At 35.4% G+C, this 20,277-nt stretch overlaps 1 protein-coding gene across 4 annotated transcripts in view; it reads left to right on the top strand.

Moving 5' to 3' along the window:
- The window catches only part of BRD1 (bromodomain containing 1), a 58,034-nt gene that overhangs the window by 16,134 nt on the left and 21,623 nt on the right, over positions 1 to 20,277 (top strand). For 2 of the 4 annotated variants that reach the window (XM_064702784.1, XM_064702786.1), the window contains exons 3-8: positions 1,124 to 1,280; positions 7,581 to 7,712; positions 10,817 to 10,945; positions 11,852 to 12,164; positions 12,938 to 13,198; positions 16,424 to 16,912. In XM_064702784.1, the coding sequence (XP_064558854.1) occupies positions 1,124 to 1,280; positions 7,581 to 7,712; positions 10,817 to 10,945; positions 11,852 to 12,164; positions 12,938 to 13,198; positions 16,424 to 16,912 (1,481 nt within the window). The remainder of the gene's footprint in view (positions 1 to 1,123; positions 1,281 to 7,580; positions 7,713 to 10,816; positions 10,946 to 11,851; positions 12,165 to 12,937; positions 13,199 to 16,423; positions 16,913 to 20,277) is intronic. The other 2 variants (XM_064702785.1, XM_064702787.1) reach the window with 2 other exon arrangements.

The following is a 20,277-nucleotide window of genomic DNA, read 5'->3' on the forward strand; positions in this document are numbered from 1 at the left end:
TAACAGATTTCTTTTGTCATTGTCAATGTGTCTGTAACTGTTTTACATCCAGCTCTCTTTCCAGCTCACCCCTGCCCCCAGATGAAGGAAGCATCCCTTGCAATGCAGGAGATTGCTAGCTTGGGGCATCTTGTATTTATTTTACAAGGGCTGCCTCTGGTTACAAATACCATTAACATACAAAGAGAAAATATTTTCATTCTGTAACTATTAGCTTTTTCTAACTTCTGTTTTGCTGGAATTTCAAGCTATTGTAGGCACAAACAGCTGAAGACTTGTTTCAGATAAGCTTTCTTTTCAATATGTTTTCAGAAGCCACTGTCATGTTTGAGACTTGGTCATCTAACATGTCATTATTTGAAAAATAGGAATCAGTATTGTTGTGTGTGATGTTCACAAAGCACTTTCCTTGAATATTTGTAAAAAAGTATATGCATATACTTTTTTTGTTAAAAAGCAGCTTCAGAGAAAATACTGATTAATTTTGATCAAAATATTATGTTAACTGTTTACATTGTCCTCATGTCTTCTCTGGTTATTTTCTTGTATGTGTGGGCTAAAATAACAATTGTTCCCGTGTTTTATATTTTTGTTTGGTTTATTTGTCAGAAATTTAATATTAATAGAGTAATACAAGGCTTTCATTGCATGTTTTTATGGGAGGAGTTTGAAGATCTATTGTCTGTAAAATAAACTACTAATCTTTCTGTAGATGGCAACAAATGATCTGATGATTTTCATCGTGATTTGGAGCTTTTTATCTGATTTCATTTTCAATAGGAAAATCAACTGTACATTCTCAGCCCTAATCTGGGATTGCTCTTCCAATAATGGTTACAAAAAAATTAATTCCCTTTAGCTTTACAAAGTATGTTAATGTTAGCTTTATAAAGTGTGTTAATGTATTTGGTAGAACCTGCAGTGTCAGGCAGAGGTACTTGGTTGTAATTTACTGCTCAGAAATAATTGTACTGGAAGGGATCTTACTGAAAGAAGTTAGTAACATAGTGATTACTTCTTTTTTACAGTATACATTCATATATGTGTGATGTTTATCTTCCATAGATAAATATGTTTTATGCTTTGCTGTGAAAAATACAATATCAGTTTTTCCATGTTTTAGATTAAATAAGATTATGAATCAGGTGGCCATTCAGCGAAAGAAGCATTTTGTTGAACGAGTGCACAGTTACTGGTTGCTTAAAAGACTGTCTAGGAATGGTGTTCCACTCTTGAGAAGGCTGCAGTCCAGTTTACAGTCACAAAGAAACACACAACAGGTATGTGACATACTTTTTATTTCTAAGAAGAAATTGGAAATTTTCTCTTTTATTGAGTTAAAAATAAACTAGGAAGCCTAGCACAAAGTAAAAACTTTTTTTTACTCAGGACTGAATAAATTCTTTACCCTATTTTGAAGTGATATTACCTTTTTTGGGAATTGGGAATTATCTAATACTTTTTAATATGTGAGACGTAAAAAAAATGTGCGGCTTTTTCTTTTGTTTTGCTTAAATGTTTCACAAAAATGCTATCTTCACAAGTATCCTAATGCCATTATTCTTTGATAAGTGTTGTAGTTTTTTGGAACCCATGAATCAGTGTACTGTCAGAAAAAAGAAAAAAGTTATTTTAAATTCATCAAAAGATGCAAAGCAGATGTCTTATTTGACACTTGAAAAAACCGTGGATTTTAACAGGGTAAAGGGTTAGACAGCTAGTTTACAGTTTTCAAATTCAGATCTGTATTGCCCACCTGTTTGGTCATAACAAAATGGAAGTTGTTGATGAAGTTCAGACCTGTTTCAGCTTCTGGTTTTGCTTTTGACACAGTTAAGTGGGATTGTAGACAAGCATAAGTTTAGTTGTACACTCCTATGAATAAGTTGCTGAAAAACATCAAAACACCCAACTCCAGGTGGTCTGTTTTGGTTTCAAGTTACTGGATAGCTTCAAAAATACTGAAAACTTCTGAATTGTGTGGGTCCTTGCATGTAGACTTTGAAATGCTGTGAAGCGTTGTGATGTGGAAACTTTTACTCCATCCGAGTTACCTTTTTTAATGGAATGGAACGTGTAGGTGGGTGTGTTCTTTCCATTCTCCTGGCACTTGACTTCCTGTAAATAGCTTCTAAAATGTAAGAATTAATTTTATAATAATTTACTCATATTAAATTGAATTTTTCCCCCCTCTGAAGTGGAACGGTTATTTTTGTTAGAGTTGTATTTCTGTTTGCTGATTTTGTAGTCATAAAAAATACTGTGGTCAACGCTGCTTCCTAATTATTTGATCTGTCATGTTTGTGTGTGTGTTTATTTTTTTAGCTTTTCTTGTGGAAAAACTAATTAATAATTTCCAGAATAATTGAGATTGGAAAGGTCCTCTGGAGGTCATATGATACAGCCCCACTGCTCAATCAGGGCCACTTAGAACAGGCTGTCCAGCACCATGTCCAGTTGGCTTTTGAGTTATTCCAAAGGTGGAAGCTCCACAATCTCTGGGCAGCTGTGTCAGTGCTTGGTCACCCTTACAGTTTAGAAAAAACCAGGAGTCTTCAGGTGTCTGTTCTTACTTTGTGCCCATTGCCTCTTGTGTTGTCACTGGGCACCACTGAGGGGAGCCTGGCTCCATCTCCTTGCCTCCTCCCTTCAGGTATTTATGTGTACTGGTGAGTTTTCTGCTCCTGAGCCTTTTCTCCTCCAGGCTAAACAGTCCCAGCTCTCTCAGCCTTTCCTCATAGCTGAGATTCTCAAATTCCAGTTACATGGACTCCTTTTAGGTGAACTTTGGATATAAATCAACCCCTTGTTTATCTTGTTTTCATCGTTTCTATATCACTCTATTTTGAAGTTTGATTAATCTTTTACTTCTGCATGAGAGGTTCTGAAGGTACCTGGCAGGGTACCTAATTAGTGTTACCTAATAATAGTTGAAATTAATTTATTCAGACAATAAACCTCTTTTTAAATGAGCATAAGTCTTTATAAAATACTAAAGGCAGGCACAGGAGTGTGGTGCTATTGTGGCAATACAGAACTAGACCATTGTTAGTGTCCAAAAAATTACATGAGCCAGTTTTCTTCTGGGATGGCATGATAAGGGTGCAACATTACTATATATTTAAATAATGACTATCACAATAAAAGTATTATTGTAATTGATGTTTGATTAAAATAAAATTGGCCTTGATATGAACATTTTAAAATTCAGTTGCCTGTTTACACTGCAGTACAAACAGTAATTCTTTATTTTCTTTTCTAATTTGAGAATGATTCTTAAATAAGAAAATAATATATTCTGAATAAATTGGAAGCTGTTTATATTGGTCTGTTGAAAAGTTTGTTCTTTTGAAAAGTAAAATCTGGTTTCAAGGTGAGCTGAGTATTAAATGAAGTTTCTTGATGAAAAATGAAAAGTTAGGTCTTTTCATTGAGTAGCAAGTGTCCTGTGTATTACATTGTGTCTTTTCCAGAACACTTTCAATAGCTGTTTATTAAAACAATCATAACTGCAAGGCAATGAATGTATTTTGTTACTCCCAAGTATAAACCAATTTGTAACCAAGACAATAAACAGCAATGGCATAGACGTTGTGAGAACACCTTAAAAATTTTTAGATAGGCATGATTATATTTTCATTTCAGTCCAGGTGGGAAAATTCTTTTTGTTTTATGTGAGGGGTCAGAATATCAAGAAACCTACATAGATTTTTCAGTTAATCAAATATAAACAGTGGTGTAATAAGATTCAGGGTTTTTTTAAAATTGTTATTTAGAAGAAGTGTTATAATGATGAACCAAAACCCTGAAAATGGTTTCAGGATGTATGGTGGAAAGTGGTTTTGATCCCTCTCTGTTAGGTTACTAGAACAAATTTGGCAAAGGGAGAGGTCTTCATGGTCTAGACTTACTTCCTAATAGATATATTTCAGCGTTCAGTTATGGTATGGTTTTGAAGATCTAAGAGTTCTAAACCAGGCTAAAAGACCTGGACTGCCTCACCATGTGCAGGAGCAAGGAACTCTCTAAGAGAATGGTTTGTGCTCTCACTTCTCTCTCCACCTGGAGAAATTAAGGAAAGGTATTTGAGTACTCTAATACTACTTATATCCTCATTATTTTAGTTTTTTTTCCCTGAACTTTCAGAACACTTGAATGAAAATGAAGCATGAAATGTAGGTGTAGAAGCTTGCTGCTGCTGTAGCGATGTCAGTTTAAAGCCACTGTGAGAAGAAATAAAAGAGAAGGTGCTGATGACTTAAGATCACACCTGCACTGAAGATTTCATTAAGAACACAAGTTGCAGCCACTAAATGGTTTTGTCTGATTGCCATACAAGTCCAGCAGAGCATGCTAATAAAACTAATTGTATTGCTCAAGGTCCAGTTTCATCACTGTCATTCTATTTTTGTTTGTATCATATTAAGTTACAGTCTCTCTGAGGAGTGGGGCTGTTCTCCCACATTCACACCCAGCATAAGGAAGGCTATGGTGCTACATTGCTGACAGTCTTCCTGCTGGTGTGGCCACACTGGTAGCATTCTAATGTGAGATGAGTTCTCAGCTGCTGCATGTTCTTTGTGTAGACTTAAAAATGTTTTCTTCTTCCCTCAGTATTAAGAAATAGGTAATATTCTAGGTAATACTTAATACTTATTCTAGTTAATACATAATACTAGGTAATATTTCTAGGTAATACTATGTTCAGCAAGAACTAAGTCCATTGGAAAATCATAGACTGACAGCATGGTTTGGAGTGGAAGGGTCCCTAAAGATCATCTAGGTCCCACCCTGCTGCCATGGGCAGGGACAGCTTCCACTAGAGCAGGTTACTCAATGCTCCACCCAACCTGACCTTGAACACTGTCAGGGATGGGGCATTACGGCTTCCCTGGGCAATCTGTTCCAGTGTCTCACCACCCTCACAGTCAAGAATTTCTTCTTAATATCTAATCTAAATTTCCCTTCTTTCCGTCATAACTCTTTGCTCCTTGTCCTGTCAGTACAGTTCCTGATGAAGAGTCCCTCTCCAAATGAAAATTTCTTTATAAATTTTTCTTGTGTCATCAGCCAAATGAAACTTGGTGGTTGTCAGCACAGTTGTAAAAAGAAGGAAGAAGAAGAATTTTCCTACCAGAAAGCTCTATGTCAGAAAGCTAACAAATTTGAAAGAAACCCTTTATATTTTAAGTTTTTACTGGTTGGTTGTTGGAAACCAGTGCATTGTGCTCTCTTCAACTTCCACTGACCTTTTAATCTAATTAAGGCTTATGTTGTATGTCAGAAAATAAATAGGTTAGGGAAAAGGAGAGTTATTTAGCTATTAAGCTGTGAACTGTCTGCCAGCATTACTTTGCATAGAAGTGTCAAAAAATTGGAGGTTTGCTATTAATCTCCAAACCAGAGTGCCATTCAGAAAGGTAGTGTATGTGTGCAGAAAAAAAAAAGAGGCAGGGTGCTTTTGATATTTTGGGTCACATCTGCATGTTGACAAGTATCTGCCTATTATAGGGAATGAAATTAGTAAAACAACTGATTCAGGTAAAATATTTTTATCTTATTTGAGTGCAGCTGCACCTTGAGGTTCAGCCAAGTACTTAAGTGTCTGATAAACAATCCTAAGGCCTGCTGTAACATTATTTTTTCTTTCTGTATTTAAATTTCCTGACCCACCCTAGAACTAGTACACTTTGTTGACTTAGCTTTCATCAGGCTGGGTTCTCCAGTTTCTGAAATTATGCAGTTAAATAGGGCAAAAAGCAGGCTCTAAGTGTTTGCAGGCAAAGGGATGACAAGCTTGCTACTTCTGGCAGTTTAATTTTGGTTCTGACAAACAGGAAAACTGAAAAAATTGTACAACTAAGAGTTGGGTTGCATTTCCACACACGAAGTTTATACTCAGAGATGAAGGGGTTTAGGAGAGTAGTGTTTAGTGGCAGTGTAGACTTCCTATTTCATTGAGTCTCCTCAGAATTTTAAGGAATTGAAAATTCCTGAAAATAGTAATACTATTAACTGTCAAAATTTACTTTGAACTATTCTGACCACAGCAGTTAAATTATTGTATCTATGTAAAGATTTAACTCTTTAAAAGAAATTACAACTGTCAGTTGTAATAGTCATTGGGAAAGGGAACTAGAAGTTTCTAGCTCCTGTTTTTAGGTTGTTTTTTATTTTTTGGGGTTTTTTTTCTTAATGAAAAGAGGAACAAACTTATTTCCAGATTGGTATATTCTAGTGCAGAAATAGTTGATATTTTAAGTATTTGCAACTTCATTGAAGTCAGAGATTTGAATGAAACTAAGTTTTACCTTTACAAGTACATTAAGCAATAAAATACAATGCAGATGATAGAATTATAGCACTGGCAAATCTATTAGATAATGTTTTTAAGCTTCCAGTTTTTGTAATTCTGTTTTTAGAGCCAACTATCTGAAAAATGGCATAAACTTCCTTTAGAGGACCTATGGTACTTCTAAATTATTCTTCTCTTGAGGAATTACTGGCTTTTGGTGTAATAATTTGTAATGTTGTTTGATGTTCATCTCATGCCACTTTCCTTTAGCCACTTTCCTTTATTTCTCTGTCTTCTATATATAAAAGCTGATGGAATTTACTGGTTTTGTTTTAAGTTTTAGAATGCCCTCCTAGATGACTTAACAAGTACATATTGCACTATGCTAGTTATGGGCAAGCATGCAAAGTTTTGGATATCTCTCAGATATGCTTTTATAAAATACTAGTTTTTCAATTCTAATAATTTTCCAAAGCAGATGTTTCTTTTGTGTAATTGGTACTAATATCAGGAATTCAGTTTCTTTATGGCTTCATTTCTGATACATTACCAATACCATTTGAATCCTGGAAGTAGTATTCTAGTGTCATTCCTTTTCCTTATGAAAAATACTAAAGGCAAACAAACACTCTGGGTTTTGTATGTACTAATCAATCTAAATACTACAAGTGTTTAAACATTACTTACTCTGAAAAATATGTAAATTAAATTCTTTCATCCATTTTTCCAAAAGAGTGTATTGCTGCATTATTCACCTGCAATACCATTTGAAGTTACTATATTATCTAATAAACAGCTTTTCATTTCCTGTCCTTACAAGCCATAATTATTTTGTTTTGTTACAAGTGTGTCCTAGTTCTGCTGGGTGTGAGGAGGTGGACTATGTTGACCACATGAGTAATTTGTTTCTGCCAGGCTGGAGCTTCTGAAGAAACTGGTGTTCACCTGGTTTGGATTTTGATGTGAAAATCCTGTATTATATTTTGCAGCGTGTTGTATTTCTTGGTTGCTGTTTGCTGTGTTGCTTCTTCTGATGTCAATAGCCATTGCCATAGGAATGCTTTCTAGTTTAGATTTTATTTTCAATTAGACCCTCGAGGAACTCTGGAAGATACCCTGACCACAGGTTTTTTGTTATTGCAGCATGAAGCTTATGAGCAAGTGCCATAACTTGCTCACAGTAGATTCTCCTTTCACGTGCATACATTTTGTAGTTGTATAGAACTGTCTTATAAAAAGAGATATGCATTTTTCTTTCATGAAAATGTTTTGATTCTTTTCTTAGAGAGAAGATGATGAAGAAATGCAAGCCTTAAAAGAAAAATTGAAGTACTGGCAAAGGCTGCGCCATGATCTTGAAAGAGCACGTTTATTGATAGAACTTATACGTAAACGTGAGAAATTAAAAAGAGAACAGGTAAATACAGCACCTTTATTTTGGTGAAGCTTTTCTGAAGGAAAGATAATTTAAGTATTCTCACAATTTTTTCAGTAGGAGGACAGCTGTATTTTAATCCTTACATAGAGTCAAGTAACATATGTACATGCATGTGCACTCAAACTATTTAAAATATATAAAGTTTTCATAGAATGGCTTGGGTTGAAAGGAAGGATTAAGGACTGTGTAGTCCAACCCTTCTTCAATAAACAGGGACATCTTCAACTAGATCAGATTGTTCAAAGCCCTGTCCAATCGAACCTATTCTTTCTCCAGGAATAAGGCAACTACCACCTCTCTGGGCAACCTGTTGTTCCAGTGCTTCACCCTCACTGTAAAAAAATTCTTCCTTATATGTAGTCTGAATCTACCCTCTTTTAGTTTAAAACTATTACCCCTTGTCCTGTCACTACAGGCCCTGCTAATCAGTTTGTCCCCACCTTACTTATAGACCTTCTTTATGTACTGGGAGGCTGCAATAAAGTCTCACTTGGGCCCTCTCTTTTCCAGCATGAGCAACCCCATTTCCCTCAGTCTTTCTTCAGAAGAGAGCTCCATTCTGATCATGTGTGTGGCCCTCCTCTGGACTCACTCCAGCAGCTTTATGCCTTATGATGGGGGCTGCAGACCTGGATGCAGCAGTCCAGCTGGGGCCAAATGAGAGCAGAGTGGAGGGACAGAATCACCTTCATTGACCTGCTGGCCACCCCTCTTTTGATCCAGCCCTGGATGCAGCTGGCTTTCTGGGCTGCAAGCATACTCTTCTTGCTCATATTGAGCTTTTCATCCGCCAGTACTCAGGTTCTTGACAGGGCTGGAGCTATTCATCCCTCTGCTGGTACTGATACCTGGGGTTGCCACAACTGGAATTCGGCCTTGTTGAACCCTGCAAGATTCCCATGGGGCCCACTTCTTGAGTTTGTCTGTGTCTGGATGGGATCCTGTCCTTCAGGTGTGTCAACTGCACAATTCATCTTGGTGTCATATGCAGATTTGTTGAGGGTGCACTTGATCCTTTGGTCTCATGTCATTGTTGAAAATACTAACTGCTGCTGGTTTTAGTACAGACCCCTGAGGGACACCACTCATTAGTGATCTCCATCCAGAGTCCAGGCCATTGATCATTGCTCTCTGAATGCAGCCATCCAGCCAATTCCTCACCTGTGGAGCAGTCCACCCATTGACTCCATCACTCTTAAGTTTAGAGAGAAGGATGTTTTTGAGGACCATGTCAGAGGCCTTAGAGAAGTCCAGATAGACAACATCTTCCATTGTCTACTTAAAGGAATTAATCCATCATAGAAGGCCACTAGGTTGGTTAGACCCCTGGGTTAGTTAGGCAGGACTTACCCTTGGTAAGGCTGTGCTGGCTGTCCTGAATCATCTCCTTGTGTGCCCCACGTGGAAGCTTTGCCTAGTGAAGTTATTCATAAGGCGCTCCTGCAGTCTCCTACAACTTGTTGTGCTACTTTTCCAGATGTCAGAATGGTTGAAGTCCTCAGCAGGACAGGAGCCTGCAAAAGCAGTGCCTGTCTGTAGCTGGAGCAAGAAGGCTTTGTCAATAGGCTTCCCTAGATCTGAAATAAATACCAACCACAGGGATCCTTCTCTCACCTTGGTGCTTAAGCTTTCAACCTGCTCGTGGCTTTCCTTGAGACAACTCCTCACAGTATATTCATTTCTCAGTGTAGAAGGCAACCCCAGTGCCCCTCGGTATGCTCTTGACCCTTCTGACTGGCTTCTGACCATCCATAGTCACACTTGAGTCATGGGATTCATCTCACCAAATTTCAGTAAAGGAAAATTAGAGTGTAGCTGTCTACCAGCACTGTGTCCTCCAGCTCTTCTGTTTGTTGCCCTTGCTGTGTGCATTGATATAGAGAAATTATTTAAGAAGACATTCTCTTAGACTTGGAAAAATTATTGGTTTCTGAGGAACTGTAGAAGATTTGATCTATTCAGGTTTTCTCAATACATGTCCATATACCTAGTAGCACTTTTATCCTTTTGTCACAAAAAAAGCAAAAATAAAAGCTGCATCTGAAGTCCTACAGCATTCTACAGTTAACATTTCCAGGAGGAGAGATTTGAGGAAGTGATAATGCAGAAAGATAAAAGCTTCCATGAAAACTGTGAACGCAAAATGTTTGCACTTAGGAGTTTTTAATGGTCCCTGTTTGTGAAAACACAATTTCATTTTTACTTTTGCAAACTGAACATTCATTGCAAGCTACTATAATTTGTCCTTCTGGAGTGCTTTCTGGAATTCTTTGCATAATTCTTGTGTATTCACGTATCATTTGCTTTACATATGTATTTTTATGTGTGTACTTTACACATGCATCTTTGCTTATACTTTATTTACATGTATGTATTATATATATGTGCACACACCTTTAATCTTTCATTAAGAATTTACTTTAGTTATAGCAAGACTGTTTCATTGTTGATAATTCTTAAAACAGCTTAAAAATTAAGCTGTTTTAAGAGTTATCAACTCTTAAAATTAAGAGGAATTGAAATAGTGTCAAAAAAAAAAATCAGAAGTATATTGAAGTATTTGAAGATGTTGATTCTGATTTTTTGAAATAATTTTCTTGGAATTTATGTAGAACATTGTCTTCCCAATTACTTTTTATTTTGGTCTTATGTAGCCTGTAAATCAGATTCTCTTTTTAAACTTTGAACATAGCAGTACAACTGAAATTTAATTTGAAACATTACCTTTAAATTCTTACTATTTTCACATTGCTGGTGAATTGTGAACCTGTTATTATGTGGCATCTTTTAAAAAAATACATTTAAAAGTGGAACAAAATTCTTACATATAAAATACAAATTTGAGTTCTGGGAAGCTGGAGTTGAAGGAATGAGAATGATTTTTTTTTTTTCCCTTACAAAATCATTACCTAAAAACCTATGTCAGATAAATGCCAGCTGATATTAGAAGTAGTACTGAACTCATTTACTTAAATGTATTTGTATTTTATATCTTATCTAAAATAGTACACTATTACTGCTAAATAACTTTAATCCAGTATGTTAAGGGAAAATGCTCAGTTGGATAACTGTTACTTCTTTAGGTCAAGCTGGAGCAGGTTACTATGGAGCTTCAGCTCATTCCGTTCACTGTACTGCTGCGATCGGTTCTGGACCAGCTGCAGGAAAAGGATTCTGCTCGTATATTTGCTCAGCCAGTGAACCTTAAAGAGGTATGTTTGCAGCTGTGTTTCCTGGTGTTTACATGTGGCTTGGTGGCACTTAAGTACAGGAAACAAGTCATTACATACAGAGGTAGAAGCAGTGTTAGCTTTTAATCTTTATTTTGATAATTAACATTATGAGTTATGGTCTACTGCTATGAAAGCCTTTTTATGCTTATGTAGCAAAATAATTTCTGGGAAATACTTGTATGGAAATACCCCATTCTTGTATAGAACGTTGGGTACATACTGATACTTTTCAGTAAGACAATTTTGGTAAGGCTAATTTGAAGGATATCAAAAATTGCAATGCAGATACCGTGTTCTTACTTGAAGGTGAAACTAAACAGACTTAGAGTCTACATGTGTGCATTTGTGGATATACTGCATGCACATCTGTTTATTATATTTAGAATCATTAAGGTTGAAAGAGACTGCCAAGATCATTGAGTCCAGTCTTTGACCTAATACCAGTATGCCGACTAAACCATATGGCAACTGTGCCACTTCCCTGAGGAGCCTGTTCAATTCTTTACCACCCTTTCAGTGTAGAAATCTTTCCTAATACCCTACCTGTACTGCTCCTGGTGTCACTTGAGGCCATTTTCCCTTGTCCTATCATTAGTTGCCTGAAAGTAGGAGTACATAAAACCACAGAATTCCCGAGAAAATGTTTCAGCATCGCTTAGTAGAGCTCAGACTTCTTACCCAAGATACAGAATATAATAATATCTAAACTTCTGTTGGCATGCAAATGTTTGCAATATCTAGGTGTGCAATTCTAAGTTACATCTTCAGTTTCTTGCATTGAGATGTTACAAGATACATTTAAAAAGTGGATCAGTTACTAACTAATGTTACTTTCTCTGTAATAAGATGGTTTTACCTATTTGTGTTTTAAATATTTATCCAAAGGTTCCAGACTATTTGGATCATATTAAACATCCTATGGATTTCTCTACCATGCGGAAACGGTTAGAAGCTCAAGGCTATAAAAACCTCACTGAGTTTGAAGAGGACTTCAATCTGATCATAGATAACTGTATGAAATACAATGCAAAGGATACAATATTTTATAGAGCTGCAGTGCGGTTAAGAGATCAAGGAGGTGTAGTTCTCAGGCAAGCCAGGCGAGATGCTGAGGGAATTGGCTACAACAATGAAACTGGAATGCACTTACCAGAACGGCCTAAACTTGAGTCACCCCAGCCTTTCTCTTGGGAAGATGGTAAGATGTGTTTCAGTTATTTTGGAAAGTTGCAGTTTTTACTGCATACAGTGTGTATGTTCCATACAGATGTTTAGCATTGTTGCTGTCCAGTTTGCTAACTAGATTATCCACTCCCCCGTTAAAAGCATTGCTTGAAAGAGTCTGGTGTTTCTATTCTACCAGGTCTGTCATAAGATATCAGTGCTATCTGGATTCTGATTTTGGCAGTGTCAGAGCCTAATTCAACAATTTACATGCAAAAGGTTTTTAAGTTGAGTGCTTTCTTTCACATGATCATATATGCTTGTAAGGCATGGAAAATGAATACCGGTGTTCATAAACTTCAGCACATTCCTGAGTAACCTACTTGATAAATTGAGCACATTTGTAATACTAAGAATTAAATAGTTTTTTTTTGACGTACACATGAGTTTTCTAAGGTTTGGCAGTGGAGAATAATTAACATGTTTCTTTTATAACCATAATTTTGTCCTTTTCTTTAACAAAAAGCAATTAATCAGTTAAAGTGGGAAGGGTAATTATGTCTTCCTTCTGACCTTTTATTTCTTTGCTCTGCTGCTTAGTTGTTTTGATCAAAATGCTGATTAAGAAAAATAGTAACCGTATAGTAGGAATTAATTTCAGTATTTCTGGCTATGGTCTAAATAGTTTTTTGACAGTATTTTTTATTTTGGCATGCAAATTCAGTTTTTTCCTTTTGTTGTATTACTGTTCTGAGGATGTTCTGGGAAATGCTAACACGTTTTCAATTGTACGTGTTTTGACTTCAGTGGATAGGTTACTGAATCCTGCAAACAGAGCACATATGTCCTTGGAAGAACAGCTGAGAGAGCTGCTAGAAAAACTTGATCTCACCTGTGCAATGAAATCCAGTGGGTCAAGGAGCAAAAGAGCAAAGCTGTTAAAGAAAGAAATCAGCATTATTCGCAACAAACTCAGTCAGCAACACAACCAGGCTCCTCAAATAGAGTCAGGTATTGGAAGTTTCGAGGAAGAAAGTGCAGCATTAGAACAAGATGGAGAAGAAGAAGGTAAGATTGTAAACCGGGTTTAAATGAGTACTGATCTGAGCTGCTTCAGTCAGGTGCTGTGATGTGAGTAATAGTGTGAATTAAAGAATTTGATTAACTAATATTAAATTTAAAATACTGATTTTTAAAATTAAAATATTAGTTTGAAAATTTGAAAATTGCTGCCTAATCACAACAAATATTTTAAGAGTGGAATGATCTTCTGAAGAAAACCTCCCTTCAATACTTTTCATGGTAGCAAGGCTTTAAAAACTTATGTGTTTAAAAATGAAAGTGCAAACAATATCAGATGAAAAGCAGTTGGAAATGCCTGAGTGGAAAATATCTTTTTACTTTTGGAAACACACTTAAATGTCAAAATACGTGTTAGGGATCATGTGAGCCTAGGTCAGTGGTAATGAAGACTCTGGCTGTTGTACTGTGTTTTTAGCCTTTTTTATTCACTACTCCAGACTCTAGGGAAGAGGGTGGGTAGGCTTTGGGGTTATTTGTTTATTTATTTATCTATTTTAAATAAAGCTAACTATTGATAAGACTTAACAAATTTCACATTGTAGAATCAAGTCAGCCACGTCTGCCTACCTCTTCCCCTTTTGCTTCTCTTCCTCCTCAAAACAGTTGTCTCAGAACTGTGTCTACTTTTGGCTAATTGCCATTGAGCTCAATGAGAGCACTGTGCTGGAAGGACTAACTTAATATCTTAATTAAATTTAATATTTTCATTTTTATCTTTTAAATCAAGTTTTTTATTGCTCATTTTAAAATGATGGAAAGAAAATCTGTCACTCAAATAAGAATTCTGTTGACTTTGTTTCATGATTAGCTCTAAGGAACTAAACTTTTTCTTTAGGAGAGTTAAGAGATGTGTTTCATTTTTGAGTAAGTGCCTTGAATAGGAGGAGGAAAGAGCTCAAGGGAAAGTGGAAGCATGGTAATAAATAAAATAATCTCTATTTGTTGTGGCTTGATGCTATCAAAATTTTTGAAAGGTGAAGTCAATTAAATGATTGTCCTTAACTGCCATTCAAACAGCAACTTAGTGTTTAGTTCCAAACAGAACTTGCTGGAGATTTGAGCATTGGTAGAAAAAGTGTACATGAATCAGCACATTTTCCTGTTCTGAGGTTTTTAAGTGTTCTCAAAATGTTTAATGGTTTAGGTTTTTTAAATTTGAGTATTTTTTTGATCTTTAAGTGATGATGGTATTAAATACAGTTTCTTAGGAATGTGGGGTTTGGCATCTCATGAATCCACAAACTTTTTTTTATTTGTAGCTTAACATTTTGGTGCCACAGCCTTTCGCTTTGGCAGTTTTTTGTGAAAAAAGTAGTCCCAAGTGAACAGTAGTGGTTTTCTTATATTTAGGGTAGGCTTTTAACATAAAACATGATGAAAGACATGATCTAGGTTTGATTGGTATGGTTGTTATGGTTCTGATCTAGTGGAGAGTAATAATAATTAGTTCAAATTTCAGTTCTTAAAAGGAAAGTACATACAGGAGTAAAGAAAACAAATTGCCCCAAAATAAAAAGAAAAATCCTGTGCCCAGGATCTCTACAAGAGCTGACTTTGATAGAACTCAGAATTACCCTCTTGCAGTTCTGTTTCCAGTCTTTGATCATGTGAAAAATATAGTACCAGAATAACCCCATGAAATTTAGGTTTTATTTCTAAATAATTCTCAAGTGGTTTTATGTTCTTTAATCTTTCTGCAAATATTTTCTGATTAGTTGTAAGAAAATCAGAATTTGTTCACAAGGGAAGTCACCATGGAGATTTTAAAGCACAGGATTTTTTAATGGCTGCTAGTCTAAACGTGCTTAACTGACTGTATATTTCATTCTGCAGTCTTCCTGAAATATTAGTTACCAATTCTAATACCTGTGTGCCTGCAAATGATGTAAGCGCAGTCACACTGTATTTTAAAAATGGGTATTTTTAATATGGACTCTGGTATTGTTTCATTAAACCTTAAACAACAGGGTAAAGATTTTTTTTTGCACTTAGAAATCATTAATTTCCAAGTGAATATTGCAGGACCAAAACCAAACAAAATAAACTGCAAATAGAGAACTTAAACACTTTGGGATTTTACACCTTTTTTCAGGTGGCATAGAAAATTTGACTAATATTAAATATTTTATGTGATAAAATAAATCACATAAAATAAAATATAAAACAAAATATTTATTTAGCATAAATAATACATTAGTGTTATGCAGTTACTCTAGAATAAGTATTTCCTTTCTTGTATTTTGAGTCTTTTGGAAACTGGAAAGATTTTAACATCGTTTTGAGTTGATAATTATGTGTTAGGACATCCTAGTTGTATTAGGGAATGCTGCAATAGTGGAATGTTTATTTTCTTTCCCATTACTTGTGATGAAAAACTGAAACTACTTTTGTACCTCACTGTCATATCTCAATTGTCTTTTCCTAGCATGGATTTAGTGGAATTGAGTGGGACATGATCATACTAAAAAATATTAAAGTGTGGGGGAGAAGGGGAGAAAAATGTTGGAGGGTGGTTTTTCTGATTTCTCATATCAAATCTGTATTATCAAGTGTGTTATTTTTTGAGTAGAGGCTAATCAAGCTGCATGATTTTGGGGATGTTGGGTTTTTCTTCTCCATTTTATTACTTTTTCCTAGATTAAACGGATGGTCACAGCTGTAAAAAGGTTTTACAAATCATGCCCTTGTATAGATTTTGTAACACGTTTTAGTTCACTCAAGTAGAACAGGTTACAAGTACCTTTTTGTTTTAATTGATTAGCTAATAAAATTTTTCATAGGCAGGTAAACTGAGTATTGATAAGGTGAAATAGATAAAAACGTATCTTACAAAAAATTTTACTCGAATGGCAGTATAATTGCATTTAACAGATAATCATCCACCACCCCAACTTCCTAATGAAAAAATTTTAGTAGTTCTTAGTTAATGAAACTAACATAACTGCATGAGAAGAAGCAAGTACTTATCCAGGTATAAATTGTTAACACCAACTATAGATGTCTTCTTTTCTACCCCTGTTGCATTCCCAGTATAAAAGTAGGAACTACTAACTAGGACAGATTGTTGCTAGACAAGTTTTGGTTTTAAAATGTTATGCTTTGTTTCCAGACAACAATTTATTTGGTGGGCTGCACATTTATAGTGAGTTTTATAATAGACTTTATAACTACAGGTTTTCAAAAATCACACTCTATTTATAATTTTTTCAGGAGATAAATCTCCCCCTAAACTTGAACCATCAGATGCATTACCTCTTCCTTCAAACTTGGAGACTAATTCAGAACCACCAACCCTCAAACCAGTAGAACTCAATCCAGAGCAGAGTAAGCTTTACAAAAGAGTAAAATTTGATAATGAATTATATAGCACTTCCATTCAGAAAGAAATAAATGGACACACTCCAGAACACTTACTTGACAGTAATCTCAATGAGTCGACTGTTTCTGCTGTAGCTGAGTCATCAACTGATGTAAACAGACGTACATCCATTCTCTTCTGCAAATCGAAAAGTGTAAGCCCCCAAAAGTCTGCAAAGAACACTGAAACCCAGCCAACTTCTCCACAGCTAGGGACCAAAACCTTTTTGTCTGTAGTCCTTCCAAGGTTGGAGACACTTCTGCACCCAAGGAAAAGATCAAGGAGTGCATGTGGAGATTCTGAGGTTGATGATGAGTCCCCTGTAAAGCGCTTGGATACAGGTAAATGTTTACAAAACTTATTTGAATGGATACATCTGGAAAGTTAACATACCTGTTAGTTTTTACCTACATGTGATTGTTAATCTTCAGATTTTAGCACTTGAAAGAGGTTGTCCTCGCAGTTGAGTAGTTAGAGTGCAAAAAATTATTACTCATTTTTGTGTTGGCCCTTGACAATTAGACTTACAGAACCAGGTGTGGGTCCTTTAGTTTCATGATGCAGTTTTTAAGTACACATATGGGTGTATATGAAACCTGTAGGAAAGATGAATTGGCTTCTTTTTTGCAAATTCCTTCTTAAAACTACGTGGAAACTTCACATGTGATGCCAAAACTAGAAGGCTTGTAAGCAGGAGCATGAAAAATACCTGTGCCATGTATGATTTCATTTTGCTGAGTGTTACTCCAAGCATATTTTTATATTATGAAACTCATGACTGTGTATGAGGCACTTTGTATATCCATGTATTTTATGGAAATGTTAAAACCCCAACATATAATGACACTTGGTGTGGGTTTTTTTTTTTTAGTCTGTGCAATTTCAGTAGAATTGAAGGTGAGATTATGCTCTTAATGAGACTTCTGTAAAGGATATTTGAAAGAAAATGTTATCTTGATACATTAGGCAGAACAAACATCTCATGACATTAATTATATCTCTCAAGACATTAATTATATCTTTTCTTCGCACACCATAGTTCTATTTATTTGAGAAATTAATACAAAACCTTTGAGGAAGAAAAGCAGCATCAGGAAATTACTTATGGATATTTCCTTAATGTCATCCATGGCCATTGCTATGACTTTAATATTACCTTTGAAATAAATAATCTGTTTCATTGTCATGTTGGGAACCCTTATGCAGGTATGAAAACAGCATGTGGGGATTTGCCTCTATGAATGAAAAAGATAGTTTAATGTGAACATAAGGTGTGAAGATGTACTTCGAAAGCTGGGGGAGGGATAGAGAGTTTTATTTGGGGGGAAAAGGGAAGTATTGTTGATTTTTAGGTTGTTTCTTTTTTGTTTGGTGGGAATTTTTTGTTTTGAATAACAGGATTTTTCGACGTGTGGGGCGTTGCACTTTTTTTTGGTTGGCTGGGGTTTTTTTTAACAATCGCATGGAGGCAGTAATGATTCTAATGCTGGAATCATAGTATGAGATGATTTTATGTAAGATGCAGTGAGGGGAATTGTTTTTCATTTATATTTTGGGGGTTTGGTTCTGTTTGCCTGTTTAGAAAGCCCCAACTTGCATTCATTTTCCTAAGACCTTGGAAAGAGCACGCAGATTAGACCTGGTACTTTAGTTCTGAAGTAAGTACCAAGTGAAGGCAGTGTGATAGTAGAAATTAGTTAATCTTTATTAATAAAATAAAAACGTTGGTTTCCAAATATCTTAATTTGCCAGTGTATAACCTAGATAATTTCATTATGTACCTGGACATAGGTTGCATTTTATCGTACACAATGAATTATTTTATGCTAGATCACACTGGGAATTAGTCCTAATTTCTTGAAATTTTTGGGTTAAGCATTGTGGATTTTTTCTTTAGGGGAAGAAAAGGTTTTTATTTTGTAAGAAAATTAACTTAATTCGTAAAAGGAAAAAAGGCAGCTGCAAAACCTGAACCCACCAGATTTCTGAATACATTTAAATTCAGCCATTTTTCCTTCTTTCTGTGGAGTTAGATGTATGTAAAGCAAATATGCTTTTGATTATCTTCAAAACTAACAACCTAGTCACATGAATAAAATCCAGAAGTTAAAAAGCTTTTCTATTGTTAATGTAAAACAAAATTATGTAGTCTTTTTCTGAAGCTAGTAAAGATATAAAGAGAGTTAAATTTATGTGGAACTAATATTTAGGGGGCATTTGTAGTTAGAATTTGTACTTGTTCAGGAAGAGTAAATTGAAACAGTTTGGCCAATTAATATTCACCCGAAAATGTTCTATTATTCTTTAATAGTATCTTGTGTTTTAAGCATATATGGTTCATACAGATGTGGCAGTTTATCAGATCTTATTCCTTTGATTAGTTTGCCTGTTGGCAAGTAAACATTTTGCTTTCACATAGGAAATTTTATTCCTCATGTTATTTTCAAATTTGTCTCCACACTAATTTAAGTAATGTGCAGTTGGCAGCTATCTTGGGCTGCAGTTCAGCAGGAAACCAGCACAAATGTCAGATGCTTACCAAGATTTAAAAACAGTTGAGATTTTTTGTATATGCAGCTGGTATTGATTCATGTAGATGTCTGTGTTATGATAAAAATGCATTAGGTGATGTATATAGCAATACATTCATTCTCTTTGGTTATTTTTTACAAAACTTAATCTCGTGCTGTAGGTAAGAATATTTTTATTCAGTAGAATCCAGCAGAGCTTTTTCTTCCAAAGCCATCTAATCATAGGAAAAGGCATGCAACAGGCTTCTTGTGTGCATTGACTGAGTTATCAGCTTTGGGGGAAATCCCTGCAATTGAAAATGAATTATTGTTGCACAGTTTTCTTTGAATGGTGTGAATATTACCTATCCTTAATTTTACTGAATACAGAAAAAATAATGAAAAAGAACCACTTAATATGCCAAGGATTGAAATTTTTAGGTGGTTGAGAGCTGCACTGTCACATATTTTTTCTTTCTTACCTATTCATAGCCAGTATGAGGGTTTTTGACATTATTTAAGGATGTCTTGTTTCTATCCCTTACTCTGCACTCTCTTCAGTGTTTCCCCCTTTCTTGTCACTCCTGTATTCTTACATGACAAAGTTCAAAGGAAGACTTTAAAGTTTATTTAGTTGAGTGAAACGACACCTACCTGGTTGTGTCATTATTCTCATAGACTGCTTTTATTGTGCTCTTTTGACTTACATTTGGGGTTGATGTTTTTGTAGTTATTTTCAAGAAAGACACACAGAATCCACTGGCACGCTCCTGTGTAAGTGTGGTGTCCCACGTGCTGTTGGTTTTCATACATAAGATTACTGAAATGCGAGCTCTTTTTCAGAAATAGGGGACTATTGAACAACATGAGTTGGCCTTCAAAGGGAACTGAAAGCAGTTCATTTCCATACTGTGACCTTTCATATGTGAATCTTTAAAATATATGAAGCAGGAGTGTAGTGTAATCTTAAATTTAAATTTTGTAGTGTTCTGCATTATCACAGAGTACATCTGTCTTTGTAGTTGCTGTGTAGAAACTGACAGCTGCATAGTGGAGACGTTTAAAAATTTCCTATACATATTTGATGTATTTTGGGTTTGCTTCATATGGTATCTAGCAACAATTTCCAGAAGAAGATTGTTGGTTTACCTAGGAAATTTTGGTGACATCAGAGATTGATGTGTGATTCTTGAAGG

The sequence above is a fragment of the Zonotrichia leucophrys genome, chromosome 1A, assembly GCF_028769735.1.
Source record: "Zonotrichia leucophrys gambelii isolate GWCS_2022_RI chromosome 1A, RI_Zleu_2.0, whole genome shotgun sequence".
Lineage (NCBI taxonomy): Eukaryota > Metazoa > Chordata > Aves > Passeriformes > Passerellidae > Zonotrichia > Zonotrichia leucophrys.